The sequence below is a fragment of the Panthera tigris genome, chromosome X, assembly GCF_018350195.1.
Source record: "Panthera tigris isolate Pti1 chromosome X, P.tigris_Pti1_mat1.1, whole genome shotgun sequence".
NCBI lineage: Eukaryota > Metazoa > Chordata > Mammalia > Carnivora > Felidae > Panthera > Panthera tigris.
In genome coordinates, this window is record NC_056677.1 from 96,848,210 (window position 1) to 96,866,105 (window position 17,896).

At 41.5% G+C, this 17,896-nt stretch overlaps 1 protein-coding gene across 6 annotated transcripts in view; it reads left to right on the forward strand.

The window, feature by feature from the left end:
• The window catches only part of DOCK11 (dedicator of cytokinesis 11), a 197,858-nt gene extending 180,476 nt beyond the window's left edge, over nt 1-17,382 (forward strand). For 5 of the 6 annotated variants that reach the window (XM_042973744.1, XM_042973746.1, XM_042973745.1 and 2 more), the window contains 6 exons: nt 259-405; nt 9,109-9,319; nt 9,706-9,896; nt 10,719-10,819; nt 12,341-12,479; nt 16,912-17,382. In XM_042973744.1, coding sequence (XP_042829678.1) covers nt 259-405; nt 9,109-9,319; nt 9,706-9,896; nt 10,719-10,819; nt 12,341-12,479; nt 16,912-17,034 — 912 coding nt within the window. In that variant the 3' untranslated portion in view covers nt 17,035-17,382. The remainder of the gene's footprint in view (nt 1-258; nt 406-9,108; nt 9,320-9,705; nt 9,897-10,718; nt 10,820-12,340; nt 12,480-16,911) is intronic. The other variant, XM_042973749.1, reaches the window with a different exon arrangement.
• The last annotated feature ends 514 nt before the right edge of the window (nt 17,383-17,896 follow it).

Below are 17,896 nucleotides of genomic sequence, written 5' to 3' on the forward strand. Positions count from 1 at the left end.
ACGAAAAATAGGTAAGTATGACAGGGAATGAGAAAAAACTAGCGTGGAAATCTTCAGGCCAAGTACACGGCCATATGACTGTGAATTGGGAAATTCATATTTATTTGAAGTTGAAATGGTCAGTACGTGCCATGTGGCTTTTGGTACCGCTTAAAATGTATTTCAAGCATGTTATTGCTAGTTATCTCGTGCATTTTCTGTAAATGCCGTGCCGGCTCGTGCTATTTGTAAGTGATTGTGTGTTTCACTTTGCCATAGTCTTTTTTTGAAGAAGAGGATGGGAAGGAGTACATCTATAAAGAACCCAAGCTCACCGGCCTCTCGGAGATTTCCCTGAGACTCGTTAAACTTTATGGTGAAAAATTTGGTACAGAGAATGTTAAAATAATTCAGGATTCAGACAAGGTAACACAGACCCTGCATTTTGAAATCATTATTTGTTAGTTCCAAGCATGCTACACCGCTCCTGACTCTTTCCTTTTCTGGCTGGTGGGGGAGAAGTTTGGAAATAGAGCCTGTCCAGATATTGAAAGAAAGGACAGGAGGGGCGCCTGGGTGGCCCAGTAGGTTAAGCGTCCGACTTCAGCTCAGGTCATGATCTCACGGTTCGTGAGTTCGAGCCCCACGTCAGGCTCTGTGCCGCCAGCTCAGAGCCTGGAGCCGGCTTCGGATTCTGTCTCTCCTCCTCTCTCTGCCCCTCCCCTGCTCACATTCTCCCTCTCTCTCTCTCTCTCTCTCTCAAAAATAAATAAACATTTTTTTTAATTAAAAAAAAAAGAGAGAAAGGACAGGGGCTTTAAGTGCATTTTGTTATAAAATATCCTTAGTTTGGTAGTTACGTTTGCAATGAAGTACATTTAGGAGAGATCCCTTGGGACTTGCTCTAAAGGGTATCTGTCCCAGCAGGCCTTGCCAGGCCAGGATGAGAAAGATTCTAGCAAGACAGGCTCCCTGCTAGAGACGCATAGTTTCCTCTAGGCAGACTTTTGGAAAAGCACAGTGGGACTGCCTGACCGTTCTTAGTCGCCACTGGTGTGCCCAGAACGAGAGCTGGTGTCTAAGGTAGGAAGGGGCCTACACGGTTCAGGATCTGCAGACCACGGCAGTATTTACCGAGCGACTCCGATGCAAGTGGCTTAGCAGCTAGTAGGTAGCATTGCCAGAGTGGAAAGCTCACGGCCACGGTAAAGACACGTCCTGGCCTACCCCGAAAATGATGTCGGGCACCTGGGTGGCTCAGTCAGTTAAGCATCTGACTTTGATTCAGGTCACGATCTCACGGTTCGTGAGTTTGAGTCCCACTTCGGGTGGGGCCCGTTTCTCTCTCTCTCTCTCTCTGCCCTTTGTGGGAGTCTCTCTCTCTCTGCCCTTTGTGGGATTCTCTCTCTCTTTCTTTCTCTCTCTCTCTGCTGCTCGCCCACTGCGCCCTCTTTCTCTCTCTCTCAAAGGGAAAAAAGAAAAGAAAACGATGTCTTCCCCTTGGAGACTCACCTGTCTCTCTTGGAGATGCTTTTATCTTGACCGTATGCCTTAGACATGTAAAAGTTGATAGGCCAGTAGATTTGGAATTCATTAATATTTGGCAAAACCTCTCTACCTCTTATCAGCTTCACTATTTTTGTGGTGTCTTATTAAGTTAAGACAACGGAAGATTTTAGCTCCTTGCAGCCAGATAGTCTTAGGCTCACTGCCACATAACTGATACTATAAATGGAAAGTTAATGGAAAGCCAGGCTTGCTGAACAGCATGTGCAGTTTCCTACTCTAAGCTGCCCGTGAAAACCTGGCTCATGAGGGCTAGCGGAAAAGCACCATCGGGCAGCTGGGCCCCTGACGTTATTTGTAGGCACAATATTTTAGTCCTTCTCCGTAGACAACAGACATAATAAGCAGTTGCTTGCAAGTTCCTTTTTTCTTTCTTCATGCGTGAAAGTGAAAATTAAAAACACTCTTTTACCTTGCCAAAGAACAAACTCCGCTGGAGGGCACGGACCGTTTGAAGAACCGTTTGGCGAGGTTTTCTAATATTTCAAAACCTGCGTTTCCTTGGACCCAATAAGGTCACCTTTAAGATTTTATCTTGTGGGTGTTCGCTACCATAAAGATGTGTGATTAAAGGTGGTCATTGCTGCAAGGTTTATGTAGCAAAAACCGGGAAGCCATCTAAACGTCCATATGGCTAAAGAAATGGTATTATCCCTATAATGGATGTGGCAACCTATGCATTAAAAAATTGAGATAGGGGCGCCTGGGTGGCTCAGTCGGTTAAGCGTCCGACTGCGGCTCAGGTCACGATCTCATGGTTCGTGAGTTCGAGTCCCGCGTCGGGCTCTGTGCTGACCTCTCAGAGCCTGGAGCCTGCTTCAGATTCTGTTGTCTCTGTCTCTCTCTGCCCCTCCCCCACTCACGCTCGCGCGCTCTCCAAAATTAAACATTAAAAAAAATTTTTTTAATTGAGATAGATTTCTAAGTGTTGGTTTGAAACTATCAAGATACTTTATTGGGGGGGGGAAGGTGAGGTGCAGGATGTCATGGATAGGATGATCACATTTGTGCAAACATTGATATTCACAATAACTTGTATATACTTAGGAAATTTCCGGAATGATACATATAAAATTGTTAACCATGCTTACCCCTGAGGAGAGGGACTAGAATCTTACATAGAAAGAAATTTTCGACTTTTCCTCTATACCCTTGTGTACTGTTTGAATGTGGTTGTTTTTTTTTTTTTTTAATTTTTTTAACATTTATTCATTTTTGAGAGAGAAAGAGACAGAGTGTGAGCTGTGGAGGAGCAGAAAGAGAGGAAGACACAGAGCCCGAAGCAGGCTCCCGGCTCCAAGCTGTCAGCACAGAGCCCGACGCGGGCCTCGAACCCGCGAACCGTGAGATCATGACCTGAGCCAAAGTCGGACGCTCAACCGACTGAGCCACCCAGGCCCCCCTGAATGTTTTACCATGTACATATTTTACTTTTATAAGGTTAAAATCAGGCTTGACCTCTTTTTTGTGTATTTCCCTTCTGTGTTTTGTCTTAGCCCAGATAATTACCTCACCTATCTCCTGAGGTGCCTCTTAGGAGGAATCTAGCTTACTTTTTCTGAGTGTGGTTGACACACGATGGTACATTAGTTTCGAGTGTGCAACATAGTGACTCCACCTCTCGGTATGTTATGCTGTGCTCACCACCAGGGCAGCTACCGTCGGTCACCGTACAAGCTACTGCAATGCCATCGGCTGTACTCCCTGTGCTGTGCCTTTTATTCCCCTGATTATTCACTCCATAGCTGGAAGCCTGTATCTCCCACTCCCCTTACCCATTTTGCCCATTTGCCCCCCACCCTTCTCCCCTCTGGCAACCACCAGTGTGTTCTCTGTCGAGAAATCTAGCTGTGTACTGGGAGAAAAAAGATTAAGATTTCCAGATACAGGCTTTTAGATATTTACGTAAGAACAGATAGAATGGATTTGGAGAAGCTAAAAGAAGCTAAGGAACTTTGTATCTCCTGGCCATCTCCCGTATATGTGGGGAGAAAAAAAAAAAGGATACAGAGACTGTTTCCAGAGAGGTTTTTGTTGGGGCGCCTGGGTGGGGCAGTCGGTTAAGCGTCCGACTTCAGCCAGGTCACGATCTCACGGTCCGTGAGTTCGAGCCCCGCGTCAGGCTCTGGGCTGATGGCTCGGAGCCTGGAGCCTGTTTCCGATTCTGTGTCTCCCTCTCTCTCTGCCCCTCCCCCGTTCATGCTCTGTCTCTCTGTCCCAAAAATAAATAAAAAACGTTCAAAAAAAAAATTAAAAAAAAAAAAAAAAGAATTAATTTACTGCTCTCACCATCCTTACGTGTGCAGTTCACTGGAGCTTCCGGCACCGTGTTGGATAGAAGTGGCAAAAGCAGGCCTCCTTGCTTTATTCCTGATCTTAGAGGAAAAGCTTTCAGCCTCTCAGCATGGAGTATAACATTCGCTCTGGGTTTTTCATAGTGGCCCTTGATCAGACTGTGGAAAATTCCTTCTACTCTTGGATTGTTGAGTATTTTTATTATGAGAGGATGCTGAATTTTGTCAAATGCATGTGCTGCATCAATTAAGGTGATCATGTAGTTTTTTCCCCCTTTATTCTGTTTATGTGGTTGTATTTACATTGATTGACTTTCATATGTTGAACCATCCTTGCATTCCAGGAGTAGATCCTACCTGGTCATGGCATATAATCCTTTTTAATATGCCGTGGAATTCTGTTTGCCAATATTCTGTCGAGGATTTTTGCAGCAGCGTTCGTAAGGGATGCTAGTCTGTAGATTTTCTTTGTCTGGCTTTGGTTTCAGAGTAATGCTGACATCACAGAATGAGTCAGGGTGTGTTCCCCCCTCTTCAGTTTCTTAGAAGAGTCTGAGAATTGGTGGTAGTTCTTCTTTAAGTGTTTGGTAGACTTCATCAGTGAAGACATCAGGTCAGAGCTTTTTTTCCATCAGAAAATGTTTGAGTATGGATTCAATCTCCTCACTAGTTATAGCGCTAGTCAGAGTTTTCTATTTTGTTTTCATGGTTTAGTCTTGGTAGGCTGTGTGTTTCTAGGAATTTGCTCATTTCGTCTAGGTTATTTCATTTGATGGCATACAGTTGTGCATAGCACTCTTACAATCTTTTTTATTTCTGTAGATTTGGTAGTGATGTCCTTATTTTCAGTTCCTATTTTAGCAATTTTGAGTGTCCTTTTTTTTCTTAGTCCATCTAGTTAAAGATTTGTCAACTTCATTGATCTTTTCAAAGAACTGACCTTTGGTTTCATTGCTTTTCTCTATTTTCCTATTTTCTATTTCATTAATCTCTGCTTCACCTTTATTTCCTTCCTTCTGCTAGCTTTGGGTTTAGTTCCTCACTTTCTAGTTCCTTAAGTTGTAAAGTCATGTTGTTGATTTAAGACCTTTCCTGTTTTGTAATGTTGTGTTTACAACTATTAAGTCTCCTCCTTAGCGCTGCTTTTTCTGTGTCCTGTAAGCTTCGGTATGTTGTGATTTCATTTTCATTACTCTCTAAGTATGTCCCAACTTCCCTTGTGATTGTTTTTCTTTGAACTGTTGATTTTTAAGTGTTTAACTTCCACAAAATTATGAACTGTCCTATTTTACTTCTGTTATTGACTTCTAACTTCATCCCTTCACGGTCAGAGAAGATACTTTCTATGGTATCTGTCTTTTTGAATCTATTGAGACTCATTTGTGGCCTAACATACAACCTATCTTGGAAAATGTCCCATGTACACTTGAGAAGAATGCATATTATCGCTGAGTAGAGTGTTCTGTGTATGTCTGTGAGATGTAGTTGGTTAAGTGTGTTGTTCAGGTCCCCTACTTCCTTACTTACCTTCTGTCTGCTTGCTGTATCTGGTATTGAGAGTGGGGTGCTACAGCGTCCCAAGAATTACTGTAAAACTGTTTCTCCTTTGCACTCTGTCAATTTTTGCTTTATATGTTTTGATGGTCTGTTATTAGATGTGTAGATGTTTATGATTGTTTTATCTTCTTGCTGTATTGCACCTATTATCACTGTATAGTGTCCTTTTTTTGTCTCTTGTGACCTTTTAAAATTTAAAGTCTACTTTGTTCAATATTAGTATATTCACTCCTGCTCTCTTTTGGTTACTGTATGCATGGAATATCTTTTTCTGTTTTTCACTTTCAGCCCATGTGTGTCTTTGGACCTAAAATAAATCTCTTGTAGACCACACATAGTTGGATCATAATTTCTTATCCATTCTGCAAATCTCCCTTTTGATTACATTTTAATCCATTTACATTTCAAGTAATTACTGATAAGGAGAGAGTTCTTTCCTTCTGCTATTTGTTTTCTTATGTGCCTTATAGCTTTTTTGTCCCTCATTTTTTTGCATTACTGTCTTCTTTTGGTTTAATTGATTTTTTTTTTTACAGTGGAATGGTTACATTTGTCTCCCATTTCCTTTTGACTGTATCCTTTAAGTATATTTTTATGGTTTTCATGGGGATGATATTTAACATCCTAAAGTCATACCACTCTAATTCGAATTTATACCAGTTTAATTTCCATAACATACCAAGAAATCTGCTTCTTTAACAGCTCCTTCCCTACCCCTTTCTGTTGGTGATGTTGTAGAATTACATGTTTTGTGTGTCCCCAAACCATAAGCTAATGATTTAATATGTCAGTCTCTTAAATTCTGTAGAAAACGAAATTTTTAAGTTACAAGCCAAAATTGCAACAATACTAGCTTTTAGACCAGTAATTTTTTAATGTATTTGTCCCTTAAATTATGTAGAAAGCAAAAAATGGAGTTACATGCCATTGTCACGATAACATTAGCTATTATAATTGCCCACGGATTTACCTTTACTGAGATCTTTATTTCTTCACGCCGCTTCAGGTTACCGTCTGGTGTCCTTTCATCTCAAGCTGCAAGACTTCCTGTGGCATCTTATGTAGGACGGTTCTAGTGGCAACAAACTCCCTCAGCTTTTCTTTACTGAGGACTATCTTCATTTCTTTCCCACTTTCAAGGACAGTTCTGTCAAATACAGAATTCTGGGGCGCCTGGGTGGCTCCGTCGGTTGAGCGTCCGACTTCGGCCCGGGTCACGAGCTCATGGTTCGTGGGTTCGAGCCCCGCGTCGGGCTCTGTGCCGACAGCTCGGAGCCTGGAGCCTGCTTCGGATTCTGTGTCTCCCTCTCTCTCTGCCCCTCCCCAGCTCATGCTCGCACTCTGTCTCTGTCAAAAATAGATAAACTTAAAAATTTTTTTTTAAAAATGCAGAATTCTTGGTTGACAGATTTTTTTTCTTTAGCGCTTTGACTACACTCACCCACTGCCTTCTGGCCTCCAAAGTTTCTGATAAGAAATCTGATCATCGTATTGAGACTTCCTTATTATGTGTGATGAGTCGCTTCTCTCTTGATTCTTCCAAAACTCTTTGACAGTTTGGTTTTAACGTGGCTCAGTGTGGGTCTCTTTGACGTACCCTACTCAGAATCTTCTTGGATGTTTATACTCCTGCCTTTTATCAAATTTGGGAAGTTTTCACCCATTATTTCTTCAACTATTACCTCTGCCTCTTTTCATCTCTTTTCCTTTCCAGGACTCCTACAGTGTGTATGTTGGTCCACGGGGTGATGTTCCTCGTGATTGTCATATCTTCAGGTTCTGTGACGATTACTTCTGTCCGCTCAAGTCTGCCTTTGAATCCCCCTAGTGAATTTTCATTTTATTTATCGTGCTTTCCAGCTCCAAAAATGGGTTAGGTTTCCTACCTCTTGATTGATGTTGACATTTGTTCATACATTGTTTTCTTGACTTTCTCCACAGCTCCCTTTAGTTCTTTGATCATCAAGACAGTTATTTTAAAGTTTTTTTCTAGTAGGTCTGCTATCAGGTCTTTTTGGGGAGACAAGTGTCCATTGGTTTATTTTTCCCCTCCGAATGTGCCATGTTCCTGTTTCTTTAGATGCCTGGTGATTTTTTTTTTCTTGTTGAAAACTGTACATTTGGATCTGATCCTGTGATCATTCCAGAAATCAGATTCTCCCCCTCTTCCAGGATTTGCTGGGTTTTGTTTTAATTGTCGTAGGCTGTCTCTGTATCACGGATCTGCCTAAATTCAGGGTCTTCTCGGGTCTTTTCTGAACCTGCACCTTCCCCTGGGCATGTGTAGTGAGTTTCTCACTTCCCTCCTCTATGCAGTTGATTTTGAGTGCCCTAGTCTTCAATGTCTGGCTCCCAAGAGGGAAAAAGAAAAATAAAGGGGAGAGATCTTTTAAATCCCCTGGAAGTCAGGAGTACTTGGGTAGCTCAGTTGGTTAAGCCTCCAACTGTTGATCTCAGCTCAGGTCATAATCTCATGGTTTGTGAGTTCAAGCCCTGTGTCGGGCTCTGTGCTGACAGCTCAGAGCCTGGAGCCTGCTTAGGATTCTGTCTCTCCCTCTCTCTCTCTGCCCCTCCCCTACTTGCACACATGTGTTCTCTCTCTCTCTCTCTCTCTCTCTCTCTCTCTCTCTCTCTCTCTCAAAATAAACAAACAAACTTAAAAATCCTCTGGAAGTCAGTTCAGCCAGGGGTGGGGGATTATAACGAAAATGGCTGTATCCTCTTTGTACCTCTATAATCAGAAACAGCAGTCAGAGCACAGATCCCCAATATTTGGAAGACAGGGTCCTTCTTGCCCACCCTGGCTCCTGCAAGCTGTTTCGGGAACATGTGCACAGCTGCCTGCCATGGGGCTGAGGGGTAGGATACGGGTAGCTACCGTCGTGCCAAGAGCTGAAATTGACAAAAATCAAGCCTAACTGCGATTTTCCGTCCAGGCCTTCCCCTACAAGTTACAAGCTTTCAGTGGACTCCAGAGTTCCAAAATAGTTAGAGCAGACAGATTCTGCCCGTGTAAATGTTGCCTAAGTAGGAAGATAGATTTCTGGTGCTCTCCTACCTTCTCAGAATCCTCTCCAGAATCTTATTTTTATGGAGGTAGAATTCAAATGTACAGTTAACCATTGTCATGTATTTTTAAAGAATCAGAATATGAAACAGCATCTAGTGTGACCTCAGCTTTGTAAATGTGTGTGCACAGAGTACAGATTGAAAGGAAATCCGTGGAGACTGTTAAAAACTGAGAACAAACTGAGGGTTGATGGGGGGTGGGAGGGAGGGGAGGGTGGGTGATGGGTATTGAGGAGGGCACCTTTTGGGATGAGCACTGGGTGTTGTATGGAAACCAATTTGACAGTAAATTTCATATATTAAAAAATAAAAAATAAATAAATAAATAAAAAGTAAAAAAAAAAAGAAAAAGAAAGGAAATCCGTGAAAATGTGAACGACGGTCCTTGCTGAGTGGTAGGATTGCAATTTATATTATCTTCCTACATTTCTATAATTTCCGTGTAAGTTTCTGTAACTTCTTTACAATCAGGAGGAAATGATCCTTACGAAAAGAATAAAGCTCTCCTCCAGGTGTGTATTCACTTGGGAGCACAATCCTAATGACAGGGTTCCTCAAGTAATCTCCAAGGAGTTTATTATCTTACCTGTACCCGCTCTTCCCTTCCGTTGAATAAAAAAAGCCAAACTTTCTTACTTGATAGGTGAACGCTAAAGATCTCGATCCAAAATATGCTCATATCCAAGTCACTTACGTGAAGCCCTACTTTGATGACAAAGAACTCACAGAAAGAAAGACCGAGTTTGAAAGAAACCATAATATCAACAGATTTGTTTTTGAAGCTCCGTATACATTATCAGGCAAAAAGCAAGGCTGCATAGAAGAACAGTGTAAACGCCGCACCATCTTGACCAGTAAGTAGGACCTGGCGAGATAACATTTGTTTGACTTGCTTCTTTTTGATACACACAAGTAGCAGGTGGCCAGCAGGCAAGTGTGAACTGAAATTTTCATCCTTCATTTTTCTGCTGTTCTGTCACTAGCTTGCACAGACATGGCAATGTCATATACCAGAGTTTCCCCATATGTAATTCACGATTGCTCTAGGGTATCTGATAAAAAGAATTTCCCCCTCAATCCTGAAGTACTGCGGTGCTTTCTGATACCCTACGGTACTTTCTAGAGAAAGCATGGTGGGGGCAATTAAGCATCATGGATTGTTTTTTTTTTTCCTTTGACTTGGCCGTTGGAACGGATCATTTTTTAAAGGTAACCACAACCAATCTGAACATTTTAACAGCTTCAAACTCCTTTCCGTATGTGAAGAAGAGGATCCCTATAAACTATGAGCAGCAGATTCATTTAAAGCCCATCGATGTCGCGACTGATGAGATCAAAGATAAGACGGCAGAGCTGAAAAAACTTTGCTCCTCTGCCGACGTGGACATGATTCAGCTGCAGCTGAAATTGCAGGGTTGTGTCTCAGTGCAGGTATGTCGGTGGCTGAATACGTCTTAAACGTTTCTCGATAGGCTTGCTTTCCTGAGGGCACAGAGCAAGCATGAACCTCAGTGTGTGTTCTGCGCTTACTGAGTGCAAACACCTGTGCAGTTTTCAATTAACCGAAAAAAATGTTCAGCAGCCATAAAATTTGCGTTATGGCAGAAGACCTTAACATAAACTCCTCTGACTGCAGCCAAGCTCTGTATTTACACAGCAGAAGTCATTAAGTACCTTACTGGAATATCATCTTTGCAGATTATTGGCTTTAGTCATTTTTTTTGAATAAGCTTATAGCAAGAATAGTAAATATGGTTCTCAGGTACAGATTTTTAATGCATCGAGGGGGCTTTTTAATTTTCATTTCTTTTAAGAGCGAGAGAGAGCACGAGCATGAGTCGGGGAGGGACAGAGAGAGATAGAGACAACAGAATCCAAAGCAGGCTTCAGGCTCCCAGCTGTCAGCACAGAACCCGACACGGGGCTCGAACTGACAGACTGCAAGATCATGACCTGAGCCGAAGTCAGAGGCTCAACCGACTGAGCTACCCAGGCGCCCCAGGGATTTTTTTTGTTTTGTTTTTTTTTAAGGAGAAGTGCAGAGGCACCTGGCTGGCTTAGTCAGTGGAATGTGCGACTCTTGATCTCGACTGTTGATCTTGGAGTTGTGAGTTCAAGCCCCATGTCGGGTGTAGAGATTCCTTAAAAAAATAAATAAATAAAATCTTAAAAAAATAATAAAGAGAGAAACGTAGACGTTTCTTTTTGATTACATTCTAACAACTCTCTTATTTTTCTCCCTTTGTAATTTAGGTAAATGCTGGTCCATTAGCATATGCAAGAGCTTTCTTAAATGATAGTCAAGCTAGCAAGTATCCACCAAAGAAAGTAAATGAGTTGAAAGACATGTTTAGGTAAGTGCTTTGTCATTTTCCCTTTAGACCTCTATCTTTTACTCCATTTTCTTCTTCATAGAAACCAAAATATTCACCAAATGGTGTCCTTCCAAAAAAAGACATTCTGTTCTTTTTTACAATAGCTAAGTGACCCTCTAATGGTACTTTATTTTTTTTTAATTTCTTTTTAGTGTTTATTTTTTGAGAGAGAGAGAGACAGAGCAAGAGCAGGGGAGGGGCAGAGAGAGAGAGGGAGACAGAATCTGAAACAGGCTCCAGACTCTGAGCCGTCAGCACAGAGCCCAACGTGGGGCTCGAACTCAGGAACCGCGAGATCGTGACCTGAGCCGAAGCCGGACGCTCAACCGACTGAGCCACCCAGGCGCCCCTCCTATCTTGTGTTCTTAGTTCCAATTGGGATTCTGCTGGTCCAGGGCTTGAGTTGAGCATCCCCAGGCATGTCTGAATGGTCTTGCATTACAAATCTGTTTAATATGTAGAGTTTATATTCAGAATAAGAGAGATGGGTTGAGTAAAACACACCAAGGAGAAAGAGAACTTATCCACTCGTTTGCTGCCGATTTAATTTCATTTACTTTTCCTGTCTGTGTGTTCTCAGCCCTTCCAGGTTGCAGAGTAACCAGTAATCACTCATTCACCAGTATTTATTAATGCCTGGCATGCGCAGAAAGATTCTACTAGTTGCTATGATAGGGATACAAAGCAAATGGGCAATGAGGTACTTTGCCCCCTAAGACCTGCACCCCGATTGTGGACATTTAAATATATAAACACATGAAATGATGGAGAAAGACTTTTACAATGAGTCATCAACTGTCCCCACTTTTTTAAAATTATTGAAGTGTAGTTGACACAGTGTTATTAGTTTCAGGCCTATGACGCACTGATATGACAATTCTATATATTACTCAGTGCTCCCCGCGGGAAGTACGGTCACACCATCTGTCACCGTACAACGTTATTACAACATTATTGACTACATTGCCTATGCTGTACTTTTCATCTCTGTGACTTATTCATTTTATAACAAGTTTTTGTGCCTCTCAATCTCCTTCACCGATTTCACTCCTCCCCGCCCCCGCAATCTTTGTCCCTGCTCCCAGCACAGGGCAGATAACTCTCACCTGTAGCACCCAGTACTGTACTGGGTACATACTAACCCCAAATAAATTACTTTTGAATTGAATGCACAACTCATCTACACATGCAAATTAACGTGAGCACAATAACGTTAGCTGATACAAGATCAAGTGACTGAGCAAATAGGCTTTCTAGAAGGCCTGCGTTTTGAGCCAGGTTTTAAAGAAAGTAAGAAACCAGAAGGGAAAGGTGGGAAAGAAAGGAAAAGGTATTTCAGACTTAGGAAGTGGCATCAGCAAAGAGTAGCAGTGAGCAAATACAGGATTCTAATTTTCCTTCTAGGCAAGCCATGGTTAAAGTGAATATCAAATTGATGGTCCGTGAGACTTTGTAGGAATAAATGACGAAACCCTTATTGTCTTTGCTTTTTGTCTACAGGAAATTCATACAGGCATGCAGCCTTGCGCTTGAACTAAATGAGCGGCTAATTAAAGAGGATCAAATTGAATACCATGAAGGGCTAAAGTCAAATTTCAGAGACATGGTAAAAGAATTGTCTGACATTATCCACGAGCAGGCAAGTCTTAGGATGGTTGAAAATGAAAACACGATCTGGGGCCCCTGAAGTGTTACTTAGCCGAATCTGTTAGTTCGAAATGTATTCCCTTGAAATGATCCCGTCGGTATTTTCACATTTGCTCCTACTGTCTTTAATCGTTTCAATGATATAATGCAAATGGCATTGGAAGTCATTATCTGAAGCAGTTGCTAAAGCAATTATCGGTAATTAGCCATTTTGTTCTTTGGGCCACAGTGCTATTGGAAGTAATGAGCTGAGCAAATCTGACCTGCTCTACTGTAAACATGGGTAAGAGTCTCTCAAGAAGTGAAATGATGAGCACAGGAGGCAAATCCCTAAAAGAATATCCCTGTCTTTTAAAAAAAAAAAAAACAAAAAACACCTGGGTGGCTCAGTCGGTTGAGCGTCCGACTTCGGCTCAGGTCATGATCTCGCGGTCTGTGAGTTCGAGCCCCGCGTCGGGCTCTGTGCTGACAGCTCAGAGCCTGGAGCCTGCTTCGGATTCTGTGTCTTCCCCTCTCTCTCTGCCCCTCCCCCACTCATGCTCTGTCTCTCTCTCTCTCTGTCAAAAATAAAATAAAAAAAACACTTAAAAAAAAAAAAAGAATATCCCTGTCTCAGCCATAAGAAACTATAGTTTAGGTGACGTTCTGAGAGGCTTCTAAAACCCGAGAATTGTCTTAATGCCTGAACAGCCTACCCAAAACTCTGTTTTCATAAAACTTCTTAGCATTTTCATCTATGACTAAGTGTTCCTGACAATTGCAGCTACTTTATTAAAACCACAACCTAAAAAATAAGGAAGTCGAGACCTGTTCGCCACTTCCAGCCACATTACGTCATAATTAAGTTGTTAGGACTTTTATACGTCTATTTATCTTAAAGCCAGAGTATTCCTAGGTTATTTTTTTTAAAGTTTATGTGTTTCTGAGAAAGCGCAAGCAGGGGAGGGGCAGAGAGAGGGAGACAGAGGATCCGAAGCAGGCTCTGCACTGACAGCCCAGAGCCCAATGTGGGGCTTGAACTCACGAACCTTGAGATCGTGACCTGAGCTGAAGTCGGACGCTCAACTGACTGAGCCACCCAGGTGCCCCTAAACGTCAGAATTTTTATGCCAGAACCCTGACCACTGTATACATGGATTGTTACTTTAAGTATTTTAACATCTTCAACATGTTTGTAAAAGTCTTAGCATTATGGTCTCGTCCCTCAGTGACTGAGCCTAGTAAGCTTATTATTAAAGTCACCTTCATATCCTTACTAATGAAAACACCCAATAAGATAAATATTTGCTTCAGAAATTCTTCAGACTCTGAATTTTTAAGAAATTAAGACTTCTTAAAAGAAACAAGGGAAACTACAGCCCTTCTTTAGAGAACACATTCTTTTTTTTTTCTTTTTTAATTTTTTTATGTTTGTTTATTTTTGAGAGAGAGAGAGACAGACTGTGACCGGGGGAGGGGTGGAGGGGGGCGCAGAATCCAAAGCAGGCTCTGAGCTGGACGCAAAACTTGAACCCACGAGCCGTGAGACCATGACCAGAGCCAGACGCTTAACTGACTGCACCACCCAGGCACCCTGAGAACACATTCTTAAAGCTGGTTCCAGAACCTTCTCTGTCCTGGTAGCTGCATTTCAGTGATTGCTTGATGAAGGCATTCCCCCAGATGAGATTGTCACACCAAGGGTGTACTTACAAATAAGCCAGCAGTGGCTAGTGTCCAAAGAGCTGCATGGAAATGATGAGGAAAAGAAGAGATATTTCTAGGAAAACAGGCTAGTTGACTTTGAATCAAGCTCTGCCTCTCCAAATTGATTTTGTATGCTTCCCTTTAGGGAAGGCTGTGGGAAATTTAGTTAGCACAAGGTTGCATTGAATGACCAGGAGTCTCCTTTTCTTTCTTCTTCTTCCTTTTTTTTTTTTTTTTTTTTTTGTTTTGTTTTTTGAGAGAGAGCGGGGGAGGGGAAGAGGGAGAGAGAATCGCAAGCAGGCTCCATCGTGGGGCTCGAACCCACAAACCATGAGATCGTGACCTGAGCCTAAATTAAGAGTATAGTCTATTGCAGTTAGTCGATTTGCATGCAACTGCATGACTTAGCCTTGAACTCTAAATTACTCAAACTGAAAACAAATTATTCAATTTACTGCTATTACGGTGATCAAGAGATTTAGAGCAGTCACTGTAATAAAGTTCTTTTCCCCCTGAAGTATGGATCTTACAACTCTGCTGTCCTGTTTCCCATCTCTCATTTAATTCCCATATGCCGTGGCTATTTTATTTAGTTGTAGAGACCTATATTTTAGATCCTTGACATTATACATTGATAGATAACCAAGAAAAATCTTAGTTTCTATTGGTGTATATTTACGTAAGCTGTCCTGTCCTAATGCATCATATTTAGGTGTGCCTCGTTTTGAGTAAATGTTGACTTTATAGTGAGTTTTTATAATTCAGGCTTTCCTATTAGAAGGAAAGAGAGCCTTTTTTTCTCCATAAAAGAGAGCCTTTTTTTTAGTCACACTTTGGCACACATTATTTCCCAAAGGAAAATAAAATAATACAAAATAAAATAAAGTGTAGCTGTGTTGTGACATATAAACTATTCTGTTGTGCTCCATAAATGATTACTTGACAAAAGATATATGGCCTGGAGATTCCTTGCCCCTTTTCGGTATAATCTGTTACAGTATACCACAATATACAGTTATTTTTAGAACTTCTTCAAGCTTTTGACTCTGAAAAGGGGATTTATATTCTCTTAAAACTATTAATTGCAGGGGCACCTGGGTGACTCAGTCGGTTAAGCCTCCAACTCATTTATTTATGTATGTATGTATGTATGTATTTATTTATTTATTTATTTATTTATTTATATTTACATCCAAGTTAGCATATAGTGCAATAATGATTTCAGGAGTCAAATCCAGTATAAGCCTCCAGCTCTTGATTTCGGCTCAGGTCATGATCTCATGGTTCGTGAGATTGAGCCCCCTGTCAGGCTCTACGCTGACAGCATGGATCCTGCTTGGGATTCTCTCTCTCCCTCTCTCTCTCTCTCTCTCTCTCTCTCTCTGCCCCTTCTCTGTCCACACTTGCGCTCCCTCTCTCTCTCTCTCTCTCTCAAAATAAATAAATAAACATTTTTTAAAAAACTAAAGTTAAAAAACTATTAATTGCAAATCCATTTTTAAGTTTATTTTTGAGAGAAAGAGAGAGAGGGAAAGAGAGAGAGCAAAATGGGGAGGGACAGAGAGAGGGAGAGAGTGAATCCCAAGCAGCCTCTGAGCCGTCAACACAGAGCCAGACATGGGGCTCCATCTCACAAATCATGAGATCATGACCTGAGCCGAAATCAAGAGTCGGACGCTTAACCGACTGAGCCACCCCGGTGCCCCATAATTGCAGATTTCTTAACGAGTTAGAGTCCTACCAACTCTATGTTTTGTTTTCTACGCAATGAGTCCCATATTGGCGTATCACATCTGACAGGTGTGGATAAATAATTAGTCATCCCTCCAACCTCTGCTTGGCTCTCAGATTAGTGTCATGAGTTACAAATTTTGTAAGAGGAAATTATTATGGAGTTTCTACAAGATGTGATTTGTAGCAACACAAACGATGTGACTCATTGCTGTCACCAGAGACCAGTTTGTGGGCTTAATACTGAATTTTCAAAAGCTGACTTGAGAACCAAGTATCGAAAGCTTGAGATCTCAGTGGGGATCGCATAGTAAGGAGGTCAGATGTGATGTGTATGGTATTCTTTTCTTCCATCTAATCCAAGCAGGAGCTTTCTGTTGCTTTTGGTCACACAAAATGGAAAAATTTTTTAAAAATCTGTATCAATATGAATATATGTATATATATCAATATATGTTTATATACTTATGGGATATAAAGTTTACATTTTGTATGTATGGAGTTCTTCATTTCCATGAAAAATCCTCTGCATCGATCAGCTTATGTAATTGTAGGGTATCTTTCGAAAAGAAATACGCACTTGTGACTTTACTGGATATTATTTTCCAAGTCTCTCGGGAAGGAGCACGGGTATCTGTGTGTCTGAAACGCCCTACGGGTGATTCTGAGAGCCACTGTTTAGAGCTCTTGTTATGAGTATTCGTTAAAAAATATTTTCAAGATCGCATTACCTCTCACTTTTTCTTGAAGTTTGCATTTCGCAGTCTTTTGTTTTTCCAAATGAGTAACCAGATCTTTTCTGCTTTTTTAATATGCGGCCTTTGTAATACAGCTTTGAAGACTTAAGTCGGTAACGTTATCCTTTGCTCTTTCTGTTTTATGTCATTTTAAATAGCTAAGTGTCAGTGACAAATTGAAATATGCCTGTAATTTCATATACACATACTTTCTTGACAGCGGCCATTATGCCTCGTGATAAACACGTACGTGTCTTTTGTTTGTTTTAGATATTACAAGAAGACACAATACATTCCCCTTGGATGAGGAACACGTTACATGTATTTTGTGCCATTAGCGGTACGTCGAGTGACAGAGGTTATGGTTCCCCAAGATACACTGCTGAAATATGAGGACGTGCAACTGTAAAGTGGCAACGAGACTGACCTTTCTCAGGAATGAGCGGAGCTGTGCAAACGTTCCAATGTAAAGATGTGATACACACGGAGTGTTTCTTCCTGACACCAAAATTTTCATGCTTTCAAACAGGGTGCTTACATATTTGTAAATATCTAAGCAACTTGAAAGTGCCTGGTAAATTGCACCACTGTGCTCGGTTTGTACTTTTTTAGGTAAATCTATATACGGAGAAGCAGAGCTCAACAACGTGAATTCAGTTTGCTTAATTATCGCTTACAGTAACCATGGTACTATGTAAAATTGTATAATGGAACACAATAAAAGGTAAAACTTATTTGTAATTAGAAGTGAAGGAAACAATACTTTGAACTTAGCATTTTTCTTGACGAGGAGCCCACGGCATGATCATGCTAGTCCTTGGAGAGCACAAAATTGATCAGAGTTCCAGAAAACATGGATATTTCAAAGTGGGGAGGGCACTTGAAATCCTGCCTGCTGGCAGTCAAGGCGAGGCTCAAGGAGACAAAATTGTTACTTAAAGCGGAGACTTGCAGAAGGAAAGGCTGTACCTAGAAATACCAACACTTAACCGTTTCCTTCAAGTTTTGATCCAGCGAAGCTGGGTAGGTAATCAAGGCGGGCTCTCTCCGACTTGCAGGACGAGGGTTCACATATGACATAGGTTTCCCTAGGAAGGCGGCATCTGTTGCCAGGGTTTCGTCATCGGGGGCCATCCACAAAGCTAGATAAAACATTCCTGCGAATTTACAGTGAGTGCGCCCTATGCAACTTCAGAGCTTTCAAAGCAGCAGAGGCAGGTAGGCATTTTGTAATGACTCTTTTTTTCCAGTTTGC